At 37.4% G+C, this 13,735-nt stretch overlaps 2 protein-coding genes across 6 annotated transcripts; both read right to left on the bottom strand.

The window, feature by feature from the left end:
• Positions 1 to 5,454: 5,454 nt before the first annotated feature.
• Positions 5,455 to 9,305, bottom strand: LOC105970915 (uncharacterized). Of its 5 annotated transcripts, none has more exons than XR_016033904.1 (7): positions 8,836 to 9,284; positions 8,259 to 8,741; positions 8,037 to 8,186; positions 7,835 to 7,927; positions 7,245 to 7,324; positions 6,724 to 7,160; positions 5,455 to 6,155 (listed from the first exon to the last, which is right to left on the bottom strand). XR_016033904.1 is itself a non-coding variant. In XM_012995734.2 (7 exons), exons 1-7 carry the CDS (start codon positions 9,239 to 9,241, stop codon positions 5,541 to 5,543), a joined length of 2,253 nt encoding a protein of 750 aa, XP_012851188.2. In that variant the 5' UTR covers positions 9,242 to 9,305; the 3' UTR covers positions 5,455 to 5,540. The 5 variants fall into 5 exon arrangements, 4 of the variants coding, with proteins under 4 accessions (XP_012851188.2, XP_088680330.1, XP_088680332.1 ...); XM_012995734.2 differs by having other exon boundaries at positions 7,256 to 7,324; positions 8,836 to 9,305; XM_088824204.1 differs by lacking the exons at positions 8,037 to 8,186; positions 8,259 to 8,741; positions 8,836 to 9,284 and having other exon boundaries at positions 7,256 to 7,324; positions 7,835 to 8,006.
• A 2,277-nt stretch (positions 9,306 to 11,582) lies between these two features.
• LOC105970917 (Putative membrane lipoprotein) lies at positions 11,583 to 12,504 on the bottom strand. Its single transcript, XM_012995736.2, has one exon. The coding sequence runs from the start codon at positions 12,378 to 12,380 to the stop codon at positions 11,763 to 11,765; it is 618 nt and encodes a 205-aa protein (XP_012851190.2). The 5' UTR covers positions 12,381 to 12,504; the 3' UTR covers positions 11,583 to 11,762.
• Positions 12,505 to 13,735: the final 1,231 nt, after the last annotated feature.

Raw genomic sequence — 13,735 nt, 5'->3', positions numbered from 1 at the left:
TACAAGAACGGCGTCAACAAAGAGGGAGTCTTTGTATTTTGATTAAGTCCTATTATTGTATTCGTAAAACTAAAAATTAGTAAATTTTATTTGCAGGTCCCCGTGGATGTAGGGTACAGTTGTATCCGAACCACATTAAATTTGTGTCTCGTTTATTTCTGTTTTTACAAACTGTTTCACGAACTGTTGCAACTCTTCACGCAACAGTAACGAAAAACTGAATCTGACACAAATAATTTATATCTGCACGAAATAAATTCTAACAATTGGCATCAAGAGCCTGTCACTAGATACACTTAGTGAGATTTTGGGATTTAATTATTTTTTATTTTTTTTGTGCAGACATGAATAATCATCGTGAAGGCGCATTCCTACCACCTCTCTTGGGTGAATTGAACTACTCTGATTGGAAAATAAGGATGAAGATGTTCATCAAATCTATCGATGAATGGGCCTGGCGCGCGATTCTAATTGGTTGGACACCTCCTACCTCAATGAATGAGTCACACGAGATCATTCAAACGCCAAAAGAGAAGTGGAGTGATGAAGAAGTACGAATAGCAAATTATAATTCCAAGGCAATCAATGCTATCTTGAGTTGTATTGATGACGACCAATTCAAACTGATATCGATGTGCAAATCAGCAAAGGAGGCATGGGATGTTCTACAAGAGACCTACGAAGGAACTACTCAGATGAGCAAGTGCAAAGAGACTGTCGCTGAAACTGTCGCAACAGTTGGACAGACAGTTCCAACAAAACTCAGGTATGATAATTTGCCTTCAATAGACGACAACGATTTAACTTCCTTTATTCTTGCAGGTGATGATGAGGATTCAGAAAACAACAGTGATGATGACGAGACAACCTTGGAAGAATTAAAGAAGTCCTACGAAATGATGTACGAAAAATTGCTTCAGGTATGCGAGTCGAATAAATTCTTAGAAAAAGAGAAGCTTGTTCTAATTGAGGAAAACAAAGTATTGAAGGTAAGAATTTCTACTCTTGAACAAAATGTTATTTCCTCTAGTAGAGAAATAGATAGCTTGCAGGCTAAATTTGTTCAAACCCAAGATGTTATTTCTAAGTTTAATACTGGTAGAGTAACTTTGAATGAAATTTTGAACAAAAATCAGCCGAACTACTGTCGTATAGGTATAGGGCGTAATCAGCTATCTAATGATGCATTGAAACAGAAAGAAGATCCAAAAAGAAAAATCAATTTTGTTAAACAATCCACTGTTTCACAAACTGTTGCGACAGTTGCATCAACTCAGTCATCTCAAAGAAAACGTTTTGTCCCTACCTGTCATTTTTGTCATGCTCCTGGTCATATACGACCTAGGTGTTTTAAGTACTTGAAATTAGTTAAAAGAATAATGGCCCGCTCACCACTTTCCGCTAAAATTGATCATACTTTTGTGTCGTCTCAAAAACCCAAGATAAAGGTTGATTTAGTGAATAAAACTCAACAAAAAATCTGGGTAAAGAAGTCTGATCTTAATTGTTTATCTGCCATTACTTCTTTAAACTCATGTGATGATAGTACTAACTGTTCCAACAGTTCTGGTGACAAAGCTAGTTTGGGGAATAAAAAACTTGGTAATCTGAATTGTGATAATTTGTATGCGAAAAATAAGTTTATGAATCCAATTCAGCATTCGAGAACTAAGCTTACTGATATTTGTCATCTTTTCATAAGGGGCTTGGTCGAAAAGGGGGTTGTCTCAATTGATTATGGTGCAACGGAGAATGAATTAACTGATGCTTTTGCAAAAACCCTTGATGCACAGAAATTTGATTCCTTGCGAAAATCGCTGGGAATTTATGTTGTTTAATCTGATGCAGTTGCATGAACTGTTGCAACAGTCTGTGTGTCCAGACTTGCAACTTTTAGAGGTAGGACACTTCATATGTTTTTGCATCTCATATAGGACCTGCATTAAGCATACTGCATATGATTGAGACAAATGTGAATTTGATACTTCGTGTATTTCTAAATTCTGTGGGGTAGAACTTCACCAATTCCCAAAATGATTACTTAAAAGGCTCCAACTTATTTATTTCTCTGAATAGTCTTGTCATGGTTGGATGTTTTTATAGGGAAAAGCTGCCTCTTTTAATGAGTGAAAGCTACTCTTGAACTGCTGTTACTAATATATATATATATCTACAACCATTTGGTCAGTGAATAGTTCGAAGCCTTTTTGAGTCGAGCCAGTAAATCACGTGGCCGAAAGCTCGCTACAAGGCTCAATTAGAAAGCCCAGGGGACTACACATTGCACGGCCAATATAAATTATATATATATGGTCAGTGAATAGTTCGAAGCCTAGTTGAGTCGAGCCAGTAAACCACTTGACCGAACACTTACTACAAAGCTCAATTAGAAAGCCCAGGGGACTACACATTGCACGACCAGCATAATCTCGTTCCTTTTAATTGCTCTGTTTTTCATGGGAAAAAGCTACCATTAGACGTGTGTGTACGCTACCTAATAAGAGCATCTTTGTGCTTGACTTGGGATTATTAAGTTTATTGGTTGCATTGGCAGTCGGATTTTTGGGGATTGCGTTTGTCGTAAATGTGAAGATAAATCCTATATGTTTTGTTTGTCCATGCAGTATCCTATTCACATATGTCTCTTCACTCATGTTTATTTTTCATGTTTACTTCTTGTCTTGCATTAGGCATTTAAAAAAAAAAAAAAAAAAAAAAAAAAAAAAAAAAGAGACGGGATTTTTGTTTATGTGCCGGTTAAATTTGATTTTTTGTTGCAACCGGATCGATTGGGCTTACTCCTCACATTTCCACGTTTCTTATGAAGTTTGGCAAAGTCTGTAGTCTTTGCTATTTAATGTTGGATTTGATATCACTATCCTTTGATTTTCGCATTGCAATTATCATGTGGTATTGAGTTTATGAGGTTGTGATTTTATGTGCTCGTTATGTTTGGTGACTCTTCTTACTTACTTTCAACATTCTCTCTACGTTTGATCTCTTTGTTAAGTGTTTGAACAGGTTGCTCGTCACATCGAGATCATTAGTCCATGTTGATTTATCTATGCATGGTGATTGCCCAGAAAGGGGGAGAAAAGTATATTTAACGATGGCATGAACACAGGGAGAGTTCCGACAACTGTTGCGACAGTGCATCAGACAGTTGCTGGAACAGTGCATGAATGCAGGGGGAGTTCAGACAACTGTTGACATTGTAAAGGGAAGTTGATTCTGCTACTGCGTATTTTCTGTTGTTCTTTATTTGTTGAGTTCAAACCACTAACTTTCTCTGAACTGTTTGATAAACTGTTGCAACAGTTTATATTTGCAGACGTTATTATTGAATTTGCTGACCCTTGTTCATGCATATAACATATATTTAGGGGGAGTAAATGTTCTGACCAATCAATGCCAAAGGGGGAGAGTGTTAGAATCTCGGTGGGATTCTAAGTCTACAACACCAAGTGGAATTCTATGGAGACGTGTATTAATATGAGGAACATATTTTCCTTAGTTATCTCATTAGATAATTTGAGAAGAAATAAATTATCTCTCCATATTAATCACCTGAACGTGTCTAGAAGGAATTCCATCTTTTTACATGTTATTGTGGTAATTGTCATTAATTGGTTTCCTTGTTTGATTTCTCCAGAGCTTCACAAGAATATAAAAGGAGGAGCTAATGCCGACGTTATTTGCTGAGTCTCTTATCACGTGGATAATTTACCACGTTGTCATCCACCGCCTTCCAAGTCTATCAAGCCGAGTAAGCAAAGGGGAAGAATGAATGACATTACAAGAGGAGCTACCTAAGGATCATTCACAGAGGGAGATACACATGCAGGGGGAGCTGACTCCGTTGTGAACCACCTGCCGAAGCCACTACTGTGGGAACAGTTGCTGAAACTGTGGCACTTACTGTTGCAGCAGTTGATGCCACTCTTGTTGTTGAAAAGAGTTGATGATGATCTTTCGTTTTATTTGCTTCGGTCTAATGATCTGATTGTTTTATTTTCAGGTTTTTTTTACTCAGCGGGACAAAATAATTATAATCAATAAACGACAAAGGGGGAGATTGTTAGAATCCCATGGATTCTAATTATACGAGAATTAATAAAACTTGTGCCACAAGTTTTCATATACCGTGATCTAAAGAAGGGAAGAGTCCTTGTAGCTTTTAATTCCTTTAATTTGTCATTAATTGATTTATAATAGGAATTATTCTTCTAAAGAGTTTCCTTGTATTGAAAATATTGTTTCCTACGTAATTAAGAGTTTCCTAACCCTAATGGACTCTATTTTCCTTGTAGGATTCTTATCTCCCATAGATGTATAAATACAGCACAACGGCGCCTCATACTCTACGCCTTTCGTTGGAGAGAAAAATCATATTTTTCTGCTCTTTTTATTTGCTGCGCCCGGAACGTCTTTTTCATCGAGAGAAGTTTTCACATAAAATATTCTTGGCTCTCGTTTTTATTGTTCCATCGTGATACGTGATTTTCATAGAAAATATATCGGCTTCAAGGCTTTGTGGTGAAGACACCAAGATTCAAGGAGTATCACAAGTTTGCTTCTTCTATATAAAAAGAAGATCGGTTCTTCGGGAGAGGGGCTTAAATAGATCTCGGGAGGAGATCGATCCGCCGACTGAGGGATTCAGCGTTGAAGGGAGTTCAACCGTGCGGAGCAAGGGACGTGCTGCAAATTGAAGATTTATAATTCAGCGTAGTATACAAGAACGGCGTCAACAAAGAGGGAGTCTTTGTATTTTGATTAAGTCCTATTATTGTATTCGTAAAACTAAAAATTAGTAAATTTTATTTGCAGGTCCCCGTGGATGTAGGGTACAGTTGTATCCGAACCACATTAAATTTGTGTCTCGTTTATTTCTGTTTTTACAAACTGTTTCACGAACTGTTGCAACTCTTCACGCAACAGTAACGAAAAACTGAATCTGACACAAATAATTTATATCTGCACGAAATAAATTCTAACAGTCTCGATTAACTTTTAGGAGTGGAATGAATTTTAAATTTAGAAAGTTTCGGATTTGGAATTGAAATTGTAATTAGTATTATACTTTCAAAAAAAACATTGATTTTTATTAAAAAATGTCAATTTCGATTCCGACTTTCACCCCTATAAAAATTAAAATGAAAGTGACTTGATTGTATTTTTTCAAAAACTTGAGGACCTCTTTGGAAATATTACTTACTTTCACTATCGCTTGAGGGGCATATGATTGGTTCACGAGCCCCTCAAACTTTCCACGCGCTAAATGGGTCCCAATCCTCTGCATCCTACTTATTACTTGTCACTGGAATTTATTGGCCGGTTTCTAGAGCAAGGGCTAAATCAGTAAATTAAGTCCGAGTATATTTATTAAATCATTAATTCATCGTTAATTAATTAAAACAAAAATTAGGGTCGAAGATATACATGATAAATATATTTATAAATATAAATTATAGATTTACCAACATATACAGAATCAATGGAAGTGTAATTAATTACATATGACAATACTTTCTCTCACTCTAATAAAATGGATTATCACTTTGCTTACCGAAAATGCCACGGCCATACGTCGAAGAAATCACATCCACGAGAAGCGGGAATTGCAATAGCACAAACGAAGATATCGGTAAACAAGCAAGTGCAGCCACCGGCATCACAACCCACCGATTATTCAAACCGAACACCAAATATAGTGTAGCACTAAACGCTATCGTCATAAACAAAATAGACACGAAAAGAGTGAAGAGACCAATACACAGCCTCTTGGGCAGTGCGTACAGAAAATCCTCTTCCGCAAAGCGCGAAGTCAGTATCGATAAAAACATCAACAGAGAAGTTGTCGATGTGAATAAAGAGACAGCATCAGAAACTGCAAATAGTACGAACGCACCTGATTTCAAGAATATCGGGTATCCAGTGGTTGATTCGTTGCCACCTGGCACTGTAATAGCTGCGGCAAATACAACGGTGGCTATTAATGCTGCGGCGATTGTGCATGAGTTGGCAGTATCTTTCATCCACTTTTCTCCTTCGATTTTCAGGTCTTTGTGCTCCTCTGTGAACACCATCTTCGGAGTTTTTCCAGCATAGTTTGGCCGTTCTTTCGTGTAAGGATGAACAAATTTTTCCACTTCCTAAGAAGAGAAAAAGGACACTAGTGATGAGTTTCTCGTTGTTTTTTTCTCCTTGTCATAACTCGAAATGAACAAACCACAACCACAAAAAAAAAAGGTTACAATTTCAGGTGATGCTACATCATAGAATAAAGGGAGTTGCTAAATGTCGTTTCAATTTTATTAATATTGTTCCGACTTCAGATGTGATTTTGACCCCTTTTCAGTCCTTATTTGGCAAAGTTCAAAACGTCAAATTTGTTGTCCTTTGAGTTGACTTTTTAATCCAACTTGAATCAACTAGATTGGATGTTGGGTGAGAGAGATATGCATGAATAGGTTACAATATGAATATTAGAAAACTCAAAACATCAAAGTCGTAACCAATGTTCATTCATTCATGCATCACTCTCTCACCCAACTTCCAATCTAGCTATTCAAGTTGAATTAGAAAACCAACACAAATGACTACCAATTTGGTGCTTCGAGTTTTGCCAAATTCGGACTAAAAGGGCTCAAAATCACATTTGAAGTTGGAACAGTTTTAGTGAAATTGAAACGACATTTAGAAGGATAAAACTATTTATACCTTAAACCATTGTAATTCACGCTGCATCTGAAGAGCTGCACCGGAAACTAGATTGAGCTTGTGAGGAGGTGCTAAACCTGCAGCCAGGTGCAAGAGTGTGTTGCCAGAAGAGTCTTTTGCATCTGCGTACTGGTGCTTATGGCCGCTCGTCTGATAGATTAGATTATATACTTTCTCACAGCGGTTTTGTGCCGCCAGGTGGAAGATGAAATGCTTGGTAGTAGCGTGGCGATTGTAAATTGCGGCGGGAAATGCCTCTACGATCACTTCTATAACCTCGTGGATACCTAAACGTGCGGCGGTTATCATGGCTTCTCTGTAGATAGGTGCAGCTTCTGTGTAATTTAAAGATCCCATGTGCTTGCACAAACATTTGACGAGTTCCAGTGCTTGGTGGTGCATCATTTTTTTGTCGTGAATTACCTTTATGCGAGGCACTGAATGGGCACGGAGATAGAAGTAAGCTGATAGAGGAAAAGAAAGAAGCATACTATGTATCAACCTATTTGTAATTCAAGAACCTGGATTTTACCGAGTTGTTTTATGACTTTGCAAAGAGTGAAATGCAAATTCTGGACCACTCTGTGCCACCTTCGAAACTCTGGATAAGAGTTCAAACACATTGAAATATGAGCATTATCAACAACATAGAAACACAGCCATTAAAATTAAGAGAAAATATCAAATACTTAAATAAACGTAAGGTTTGTGCTTCAGGGAAAAGAAAAAAAAAAGTAATAGTATAGATACTGAAGTTCTTGAGCCCTATAAGATTGCAGATATCCGAGATAGAAGGGGAAAAAAAACATTGACACTCATTTAGAGAAATTACGGTACACGTATGGATCTTGGCTCTAAGGAGCTTCTATGCGCACCCTTCTTTTCAAACAAACGAAAATATGTTGATCCAATTAGATTTAAAAGAAATCATAAGCTGGATAAACACACCACATCCTTAAACTAGTAACTAATTGTCAAGCCCTTTAACCTATATTTGCTCCACGACATTCGTCTGTTTACCGTATAAACTATAGCTTATCGTTAGTCCCAAGATTTCACATAAACAAACTTCTCAAAGACAATAATTATTAAGGAGAACGGATTCACTTGCCCACATATATCCGAGTGCCACAAGTTGGGTCCTCAATGTCACCACGATTTGGTGGGCCGTGTCGAACTTTCGATTCCATCTCCAACTGAACACCTTCAAGACAAGGCATTGATTTCTCAAGGAAAATCCTTAACAAGGTATAAAACATTGATACCATCTCCATTCGATCATGTCTGAATCACACTGCAAAGAAGAAACTCACTAGAGGATATGAAACGTTCCCAGAAGTTGAATCGAGCTACACCCAAGAAAGCCGACTCCTTAAGGGCTATTCGTTTCAGAGCCGAATTACCATAAGGAAGTTCTATCCTTGCCGTATGAGGGTATTTGCCAACCAAATGCAAAGCAATATCTGCCCACAAAATCCAATCTCAATCCACAAACTAAAAACGAAAGAAAAAATAAAGGGGCATTGATTACCAACCGAAAAAATCGGCATCGATTATAGCATTCAGGAGCGATACACCGTTTGCACCAGCACAAGGATTAGGCTCAAAATCATCCTTGTTCTGAGAAATCAATAACAGAAGAGTGTCCCTTTGGGCAGACTTAGCTGCTTCGTGGGCGGGGAAAAATTCGTAATTGCTTTTCACGTACAGCAAATCTTCAAGCCTGTGGATCAGGATTTTTGCTGCCGCCACGTTCCCCGTCCTTGCCGCCACGTGTAGAGCGTTAAACCCTAGCTCGTCCGTTAGTGCTAACGATTCATCGGGCATCATATCCACCAGCTTTTCCACAAACGGAATCGACTTCCCGGTGCCGACGGCGATGTGGAGAGCTGTTTCTGAGGTGAAGGAAACCCTAGCTTTAACGGCGTTAGGGTCTTGGTCCAGTATTTCCCTGGCTGTAACCCAATCGCCCCTCAGTGCCGCTATGTACAGCGGCAGGTACTCGTTCCAGTCCTTCTCTACGCTTTTCGTTAACAAATTGAAATAATTAAAATATTAAATTTAAGTTTTAATTAAAATTGCAGATTCAAATTCAGTGATAGTAAATACTACCTTGTTCCGCCGCCGCCTGCGGCGGAGGACCTCGGGGTTTAATAAACGCCTTTTCCAAGTGTAGCCAAACATCTCTTGCGCTGTTCAAATTAACGGCGGTTTCAACAACTTCATCACTCAGTGCACCCAAAATCCAGCCCTTGACCAACCGATCTCTCCTTCTCCAAACGGCGTAAGCTTCGCTGGTCATCGGCGGCGGAGAAATTTCGCCGGCGATGTAGCCAAGCAAGTCCTGACTCTCGATTAGGCATAACATCTGCTCTTTCCAGGACTTGTAGTTGTTTGAATTCTTATCACGGCGGAGCTTGGCCGAGACGAAACTGGCGACGTTAACTGATGCTAAAGCGCACTGGCAGCAGGAGGGTTGCGCCTGAGTAGTTGAAGATGACGACTGAGAAGAAGCCATTGCTACTGTTAAAAACGCCGCTGGAGTTGCCTTTTATTTCTCTTTTTTTTTCCTTTTTGTTTTTTCTTTTAATTTTTACAAAACAATAATATAGTCAAATTCATAATGACACGTAGTCATGTTGTAAATCATGTTAACTTGCGCAATGAAATTACGAAAAATCAATTAAGTTTCGGTATTACAATCATCCCGTCAACTATCATCTTTTTATACGTCAATTTTCATCGTATCAAATTCAACAGAATCTTCTAGATTTCATGGAATGTTCTCTAATTTGTACTTATTTATGACAAAATGCAATTTTTTATGCACCACAATATGATATTTACAAGTTAATAGCCACATCTTATGATTATCTAATTTCAAGATGTGGAGCTCGAATGGGATAAAACGGGTACAAACTAGAGAATATCCCACATGATTTAGAAAATTCCACTAAATTTAACACCATAAGAGTGAACGTATAAGAATATTCATAGTTGTCAATCTTGATTTTGTTGCGGATGCATTTGCCAAGAGGAAAAAGAGCAAGAAGCAGCAAGTATTCAAATTTTGACTGCGTCAAGCGACTCCAGAGGCGAAGCATCAAATTTTTAAGAGTAAAAAGCAGTTTGCCCCCTAAACAAATGGCCGTTTTGCACTTTGCCCCCCAAACAAAAAAAATTGGCACGTTATTACCTAAACTTTGGTTTTTATTGCACGGTGCCTCAAAATTGGAATTTTCCGGCCATTTTGACCTGAATCTTACGCACGTGCTTTTCATGTGAGTTTTAAAGGGACAAAAGAGTCTATTCACTTACATTCTTCATAAATTAAAAAAAAAAAAAAAAAAAAAACCCAAGAAAAAAAACGAAAGAAAAATAAGGGCTGCTGATCCGTCACTTCTACACTCAAATCGGCCATTTTGTAACCGGCTTCTTCTTCATCTAGATAAACCACGGCGGCGAAGCCCTGGAAACTGGCGTATGCGTTTTCACCGGCGTCGGGCTGGGACTCAGGGGCGGAGGTCTTCAGAGAAGATCTGCTTTCCTTTTTGTCTTCTTTGTTCGGAGCGTATGGATCGTACCCAATCGCGCTCTGCCATATGCCGTGAGTCTGTAGGGCGGCGCTGCTGTGTACACGGTTGTTCGTTGGCATGCGAACCCTCCCCGCGGTGGCCGGCATGTTGGAGAACTAGTAAAAACGCCGCCTATGTAAATTGGAAAATTACGAAACCTAGGGTTCTTGATTGGGGATTTAGGTCAGCCGGATTTACAACAGTAATTGCGGTAATTCGAAAGCGAATTTACCCGTCAAAAATGTATTAGACGAATTCCATCTGCGAGTTGGTGGTACCATCACCTTTGGATCTTCGATTTGTTGGAAGAGGTAATGACATCTCCCCACAATCTGAAACCCACACACGCATTTTCTTTGTGCAAAATACTCCACCCATCAATTTCTTTTTAATTTCACATGTTTCAGAGTCTCAGTTTGAAGATTTTCCGAGGAGCATGTTCTGTCTCCAATTGTAGAATTTCCCACCGTCTTCTTGTTCTTTTTTTTTTTTTTTTTTTTTATTTATGAAGAATGTAAGTGAATAGACTCTTTTGCCCCTTTAAAACTCACGTGAAAAGCACGTGCGTAAGATTCCGGTCAAAATGGCCGGAAAATTCCAATTTTGAGGCACTGTGCAACAAAAACCAAAGTTTAGGTAAGAACGTGCAATTTTTTTTTGTTTGGGGGGCAAAGTGCAAAACGGCCATTTGTTTAGGGGGTAAACTGTTTTTTACTCAATTTTTAAACTCTTACAAATTGAATGATAGTATAATTTTTCTTATGATTACCGAAGTTTTTTTAGTACGATCACAATAATGGTAGTTTATAATTGTTGTATCTTATGATTACGACTACGGGTATACAACTATACACATTGGTTTATGGATGTTTGTATTTAGGTAATACTACAAAATATATTTAAATGAAATGTATTTTTTCAGTATTAATATACATATTTTTAATTAGTTTTGTTAAAAAACTAAATAATAGAGTCATCAATTACTGGAGTTGTAGAATACATGTATAGCACGTTTATTAATTTTTGCTTTGTTCAATATACTTCGTTTCTTAACGATTAATTCATATTATGGCAATTTAAGTTCATATAACTCTTTGTCAATTTAATTTTACTAATAAATTTTATTATATATTGTTTTATTACTATTTTTAATCATGACATATTTAAATATTTTTCTTCACGTTTGGAAATACTACCGGGTATAGTACTAGTAACAAATTATTTCTTTAACTTAGCATTACCTTAGGAAATTAATTCAATTTGATTTAGGCACTATAATAAAGATTAAAAGAAAAAAAAAATCGAGATTAAATAATATTAACACACTCAACAATAATACTAAGTGGCCACCTAATTAGTGGCCACACAAAGCCAAAATAAAAAATAAAATTATTACATAAATAAATATAACTAAAATAAACAAAAAAGCCCGGCCCGGCCCGTTCCAATATTAGCCTTCAAAGTTCAAACATCGTTGTTCATCCCATACTTGTTCTTCATCTTGTCATCAAATTCCCTGTTCTTCAACTCAACAATCTTCTCCGCATTCGCCATCGATTCCTCCTGCACCCTAGCAATCTTCGCACGCCGCTTCTCCACCGACGCATCCCTCTCCGCCTCCAAACCCTCGTACTCCCTCACCAAGCAACTGTGCACCGCGAAACTCAGGATCAAAACCCCCATCTGCATCACAAACATCGCCATCAGAACCCCGCACTCCAATCTCACCAGAACCTTCGCCTCCCGCGGATCCCGCCGAGATCCGAGCATCGAGATGCTCGACTCCTCCTTCGTGAACAGCGCCAGAAACCCTAGCAGCTGCCCCGTCGAAGACGCCAGGAGGAGTGACACGTGGGTGATGTAGCAGAAATGGGCGAGCCGCGAGTAGAAGCCGATGAAGGAAGATAGCAGCGAGATCGAAGAGATCGTTAGAAACGCCCAGCCGAGAGAAGTCGGCGGCATTTTGAGGGAGATCGTCGGCGCGAATGAGGCTGCCGAGAGGATGAAGAGGATGAAATTTAAGAACGAGAGGAGTAAATTAATGAAAGAGCATGAGTTTCTTCTGGAATTGGATGCTGCCATTTTTCAATTTGATTGTCTGTTTGTTTGTTGCTGTTCTTCAATGGTGTGGTGGAGAAGATGGAAAGAGGGTTTGAAGAATTTATAGAGGCGCGTGTGAATTCGGCCGTTTGAGAAAACAGGGGATTTTGCAACGGCTACATTTATCAGGGCCCTGCTTTTAAAGCCTTTTTTTTTTTTGGTTCCCTCTTTTTTGTGTTTTAATTTGAAGTGTGGTGATTACGGGCCTAATTGGACTTGATTGATGGGCCCACCCGGCCCATGTAATTATGATCACAATTGAATTTTTTATTGGCTTAATCTACAGTTTGCACCCTTAAAATATAGGTTTTTGGCATGCACACTAGAAATACAATTGATTTGACGTAATCCGTCCCGAACGAATTTTTAAAGCGAATTGCAGTAATTTAATATTTTTAGTGTTTATTTTAGGATGCCAAATGTCAAATTAATTTTTTTTTTGTATTCACTATTCATCAATTATTTCGAAACTACAAAGTGCAACAATAAAAATACATTTCATTAACATATTACAAAAAGAATCACAAAATAATATTTTACAAAAAACAAAAAGAACGAAAAAAATCATTCAGTTGTTTTTACATCAAGTTATTTGAAAACTATATTTTATTCCAATTAGTTCTACAAAATACCGTCATTAATTACAATGAAAAATCCATCAATCGGTTAATTTAGTGAGAAAAGTTTTTTTTTGTAAGAAAATATAAATTTTCCACTAATTCGTCATGATTTTTGTTTATTCGCATTTTGTACGCAAAATTATATTGGGACGGAAGAAAATAATAATTTGAGTGTGAAGTGTGAATAATTGTGTGCTATTAAATTTTTGCAAGGGCGCAACTTGCCAAAATACTACATTTCGAGGGTGCAAAATAGGATTAAACCTTTTTTATTTGGTAATTTATATTTCATCGAATCTTAATTCAAATTATATCAAACAAATAATAGAAATCTATGTAATAATGGATGGGAATTAGGCAACTTGATACGGTGTAATAAATCAAAAATACAAAATAGAGAGAACGAATTCATTCAATATATCATATATGCATTGTAATTACTAATTAGGTTATTTGAAATCTACATGGAAAAAAATTATAGTAATTGTATTCAAGATTTATAATTTAGTAAAAAAATTAAATAAATAATGTAATACAAGAAATTTGACTTTCACTCACAGATAAAGACAGCTTTTGCTTATGTGTAATATAGTTAATACGTAGTGAATCAGCACCAGTAGAGTAAATTTAAACTTCATCCAAACGATCCACACAGTTGTTACAGAAAATAACTTTAAATTCAAACATGAAATTACTCATCATTGACAACTCAGAGTT

The sequence above is a fragment of the Erythranthe guttata genome, chromosome 10, assembly GCF_056151865.1.
Source record: "Erythranthe guttata isolate IM_541 chromosome 10, IM_541, whole genome shotgun sequence".
Taxonomy (NCBI): domain Eukaryota; kingdom Viridiplantae; phylum Streptophyta; class Magnoliopsida; order Lamiales; family Phrymaceae; genus Erythranthe; species Erythranthe guttata.
Note: the sequence above shows the minus strand (reverse complement) of the source record. Positions and strands in the feature narration are given on the sequence as shown.

Excerpts from the sequence above, each read along its gene's own strand:
- LOC105970915 (XM_012995734.2), bottom strand. The coding sequence starts at position 9,241 with ATGGCTTCTTCTCAGTCGTCATCTTCAACTACTCAGGCGCAACCCTCC. Across the intron at positions 8,742-8,835 it reads GCAGGCGGCGGCGGAACAAG|AGAAGGACTGGAACGAGTAC; the intron begins GTAGTATTTACT and ends CGAAAAGCGTAG. Across the intron at positions 6,156-6,723 it reads GTGAATTACAATGGTTTAAG|GAAGTGGAAAAATTTGTTCA; the intron begins GTATAAATAGTT and ends TTCTCTTCTTAG.
- LOC105970917 (XM_012995736.2), bottom strand. The coding sequence starts at position 12,380 with ATGGCAGCATCCAATTCCAGAAGAAACTCATGCTCTTTCATTAATTTA.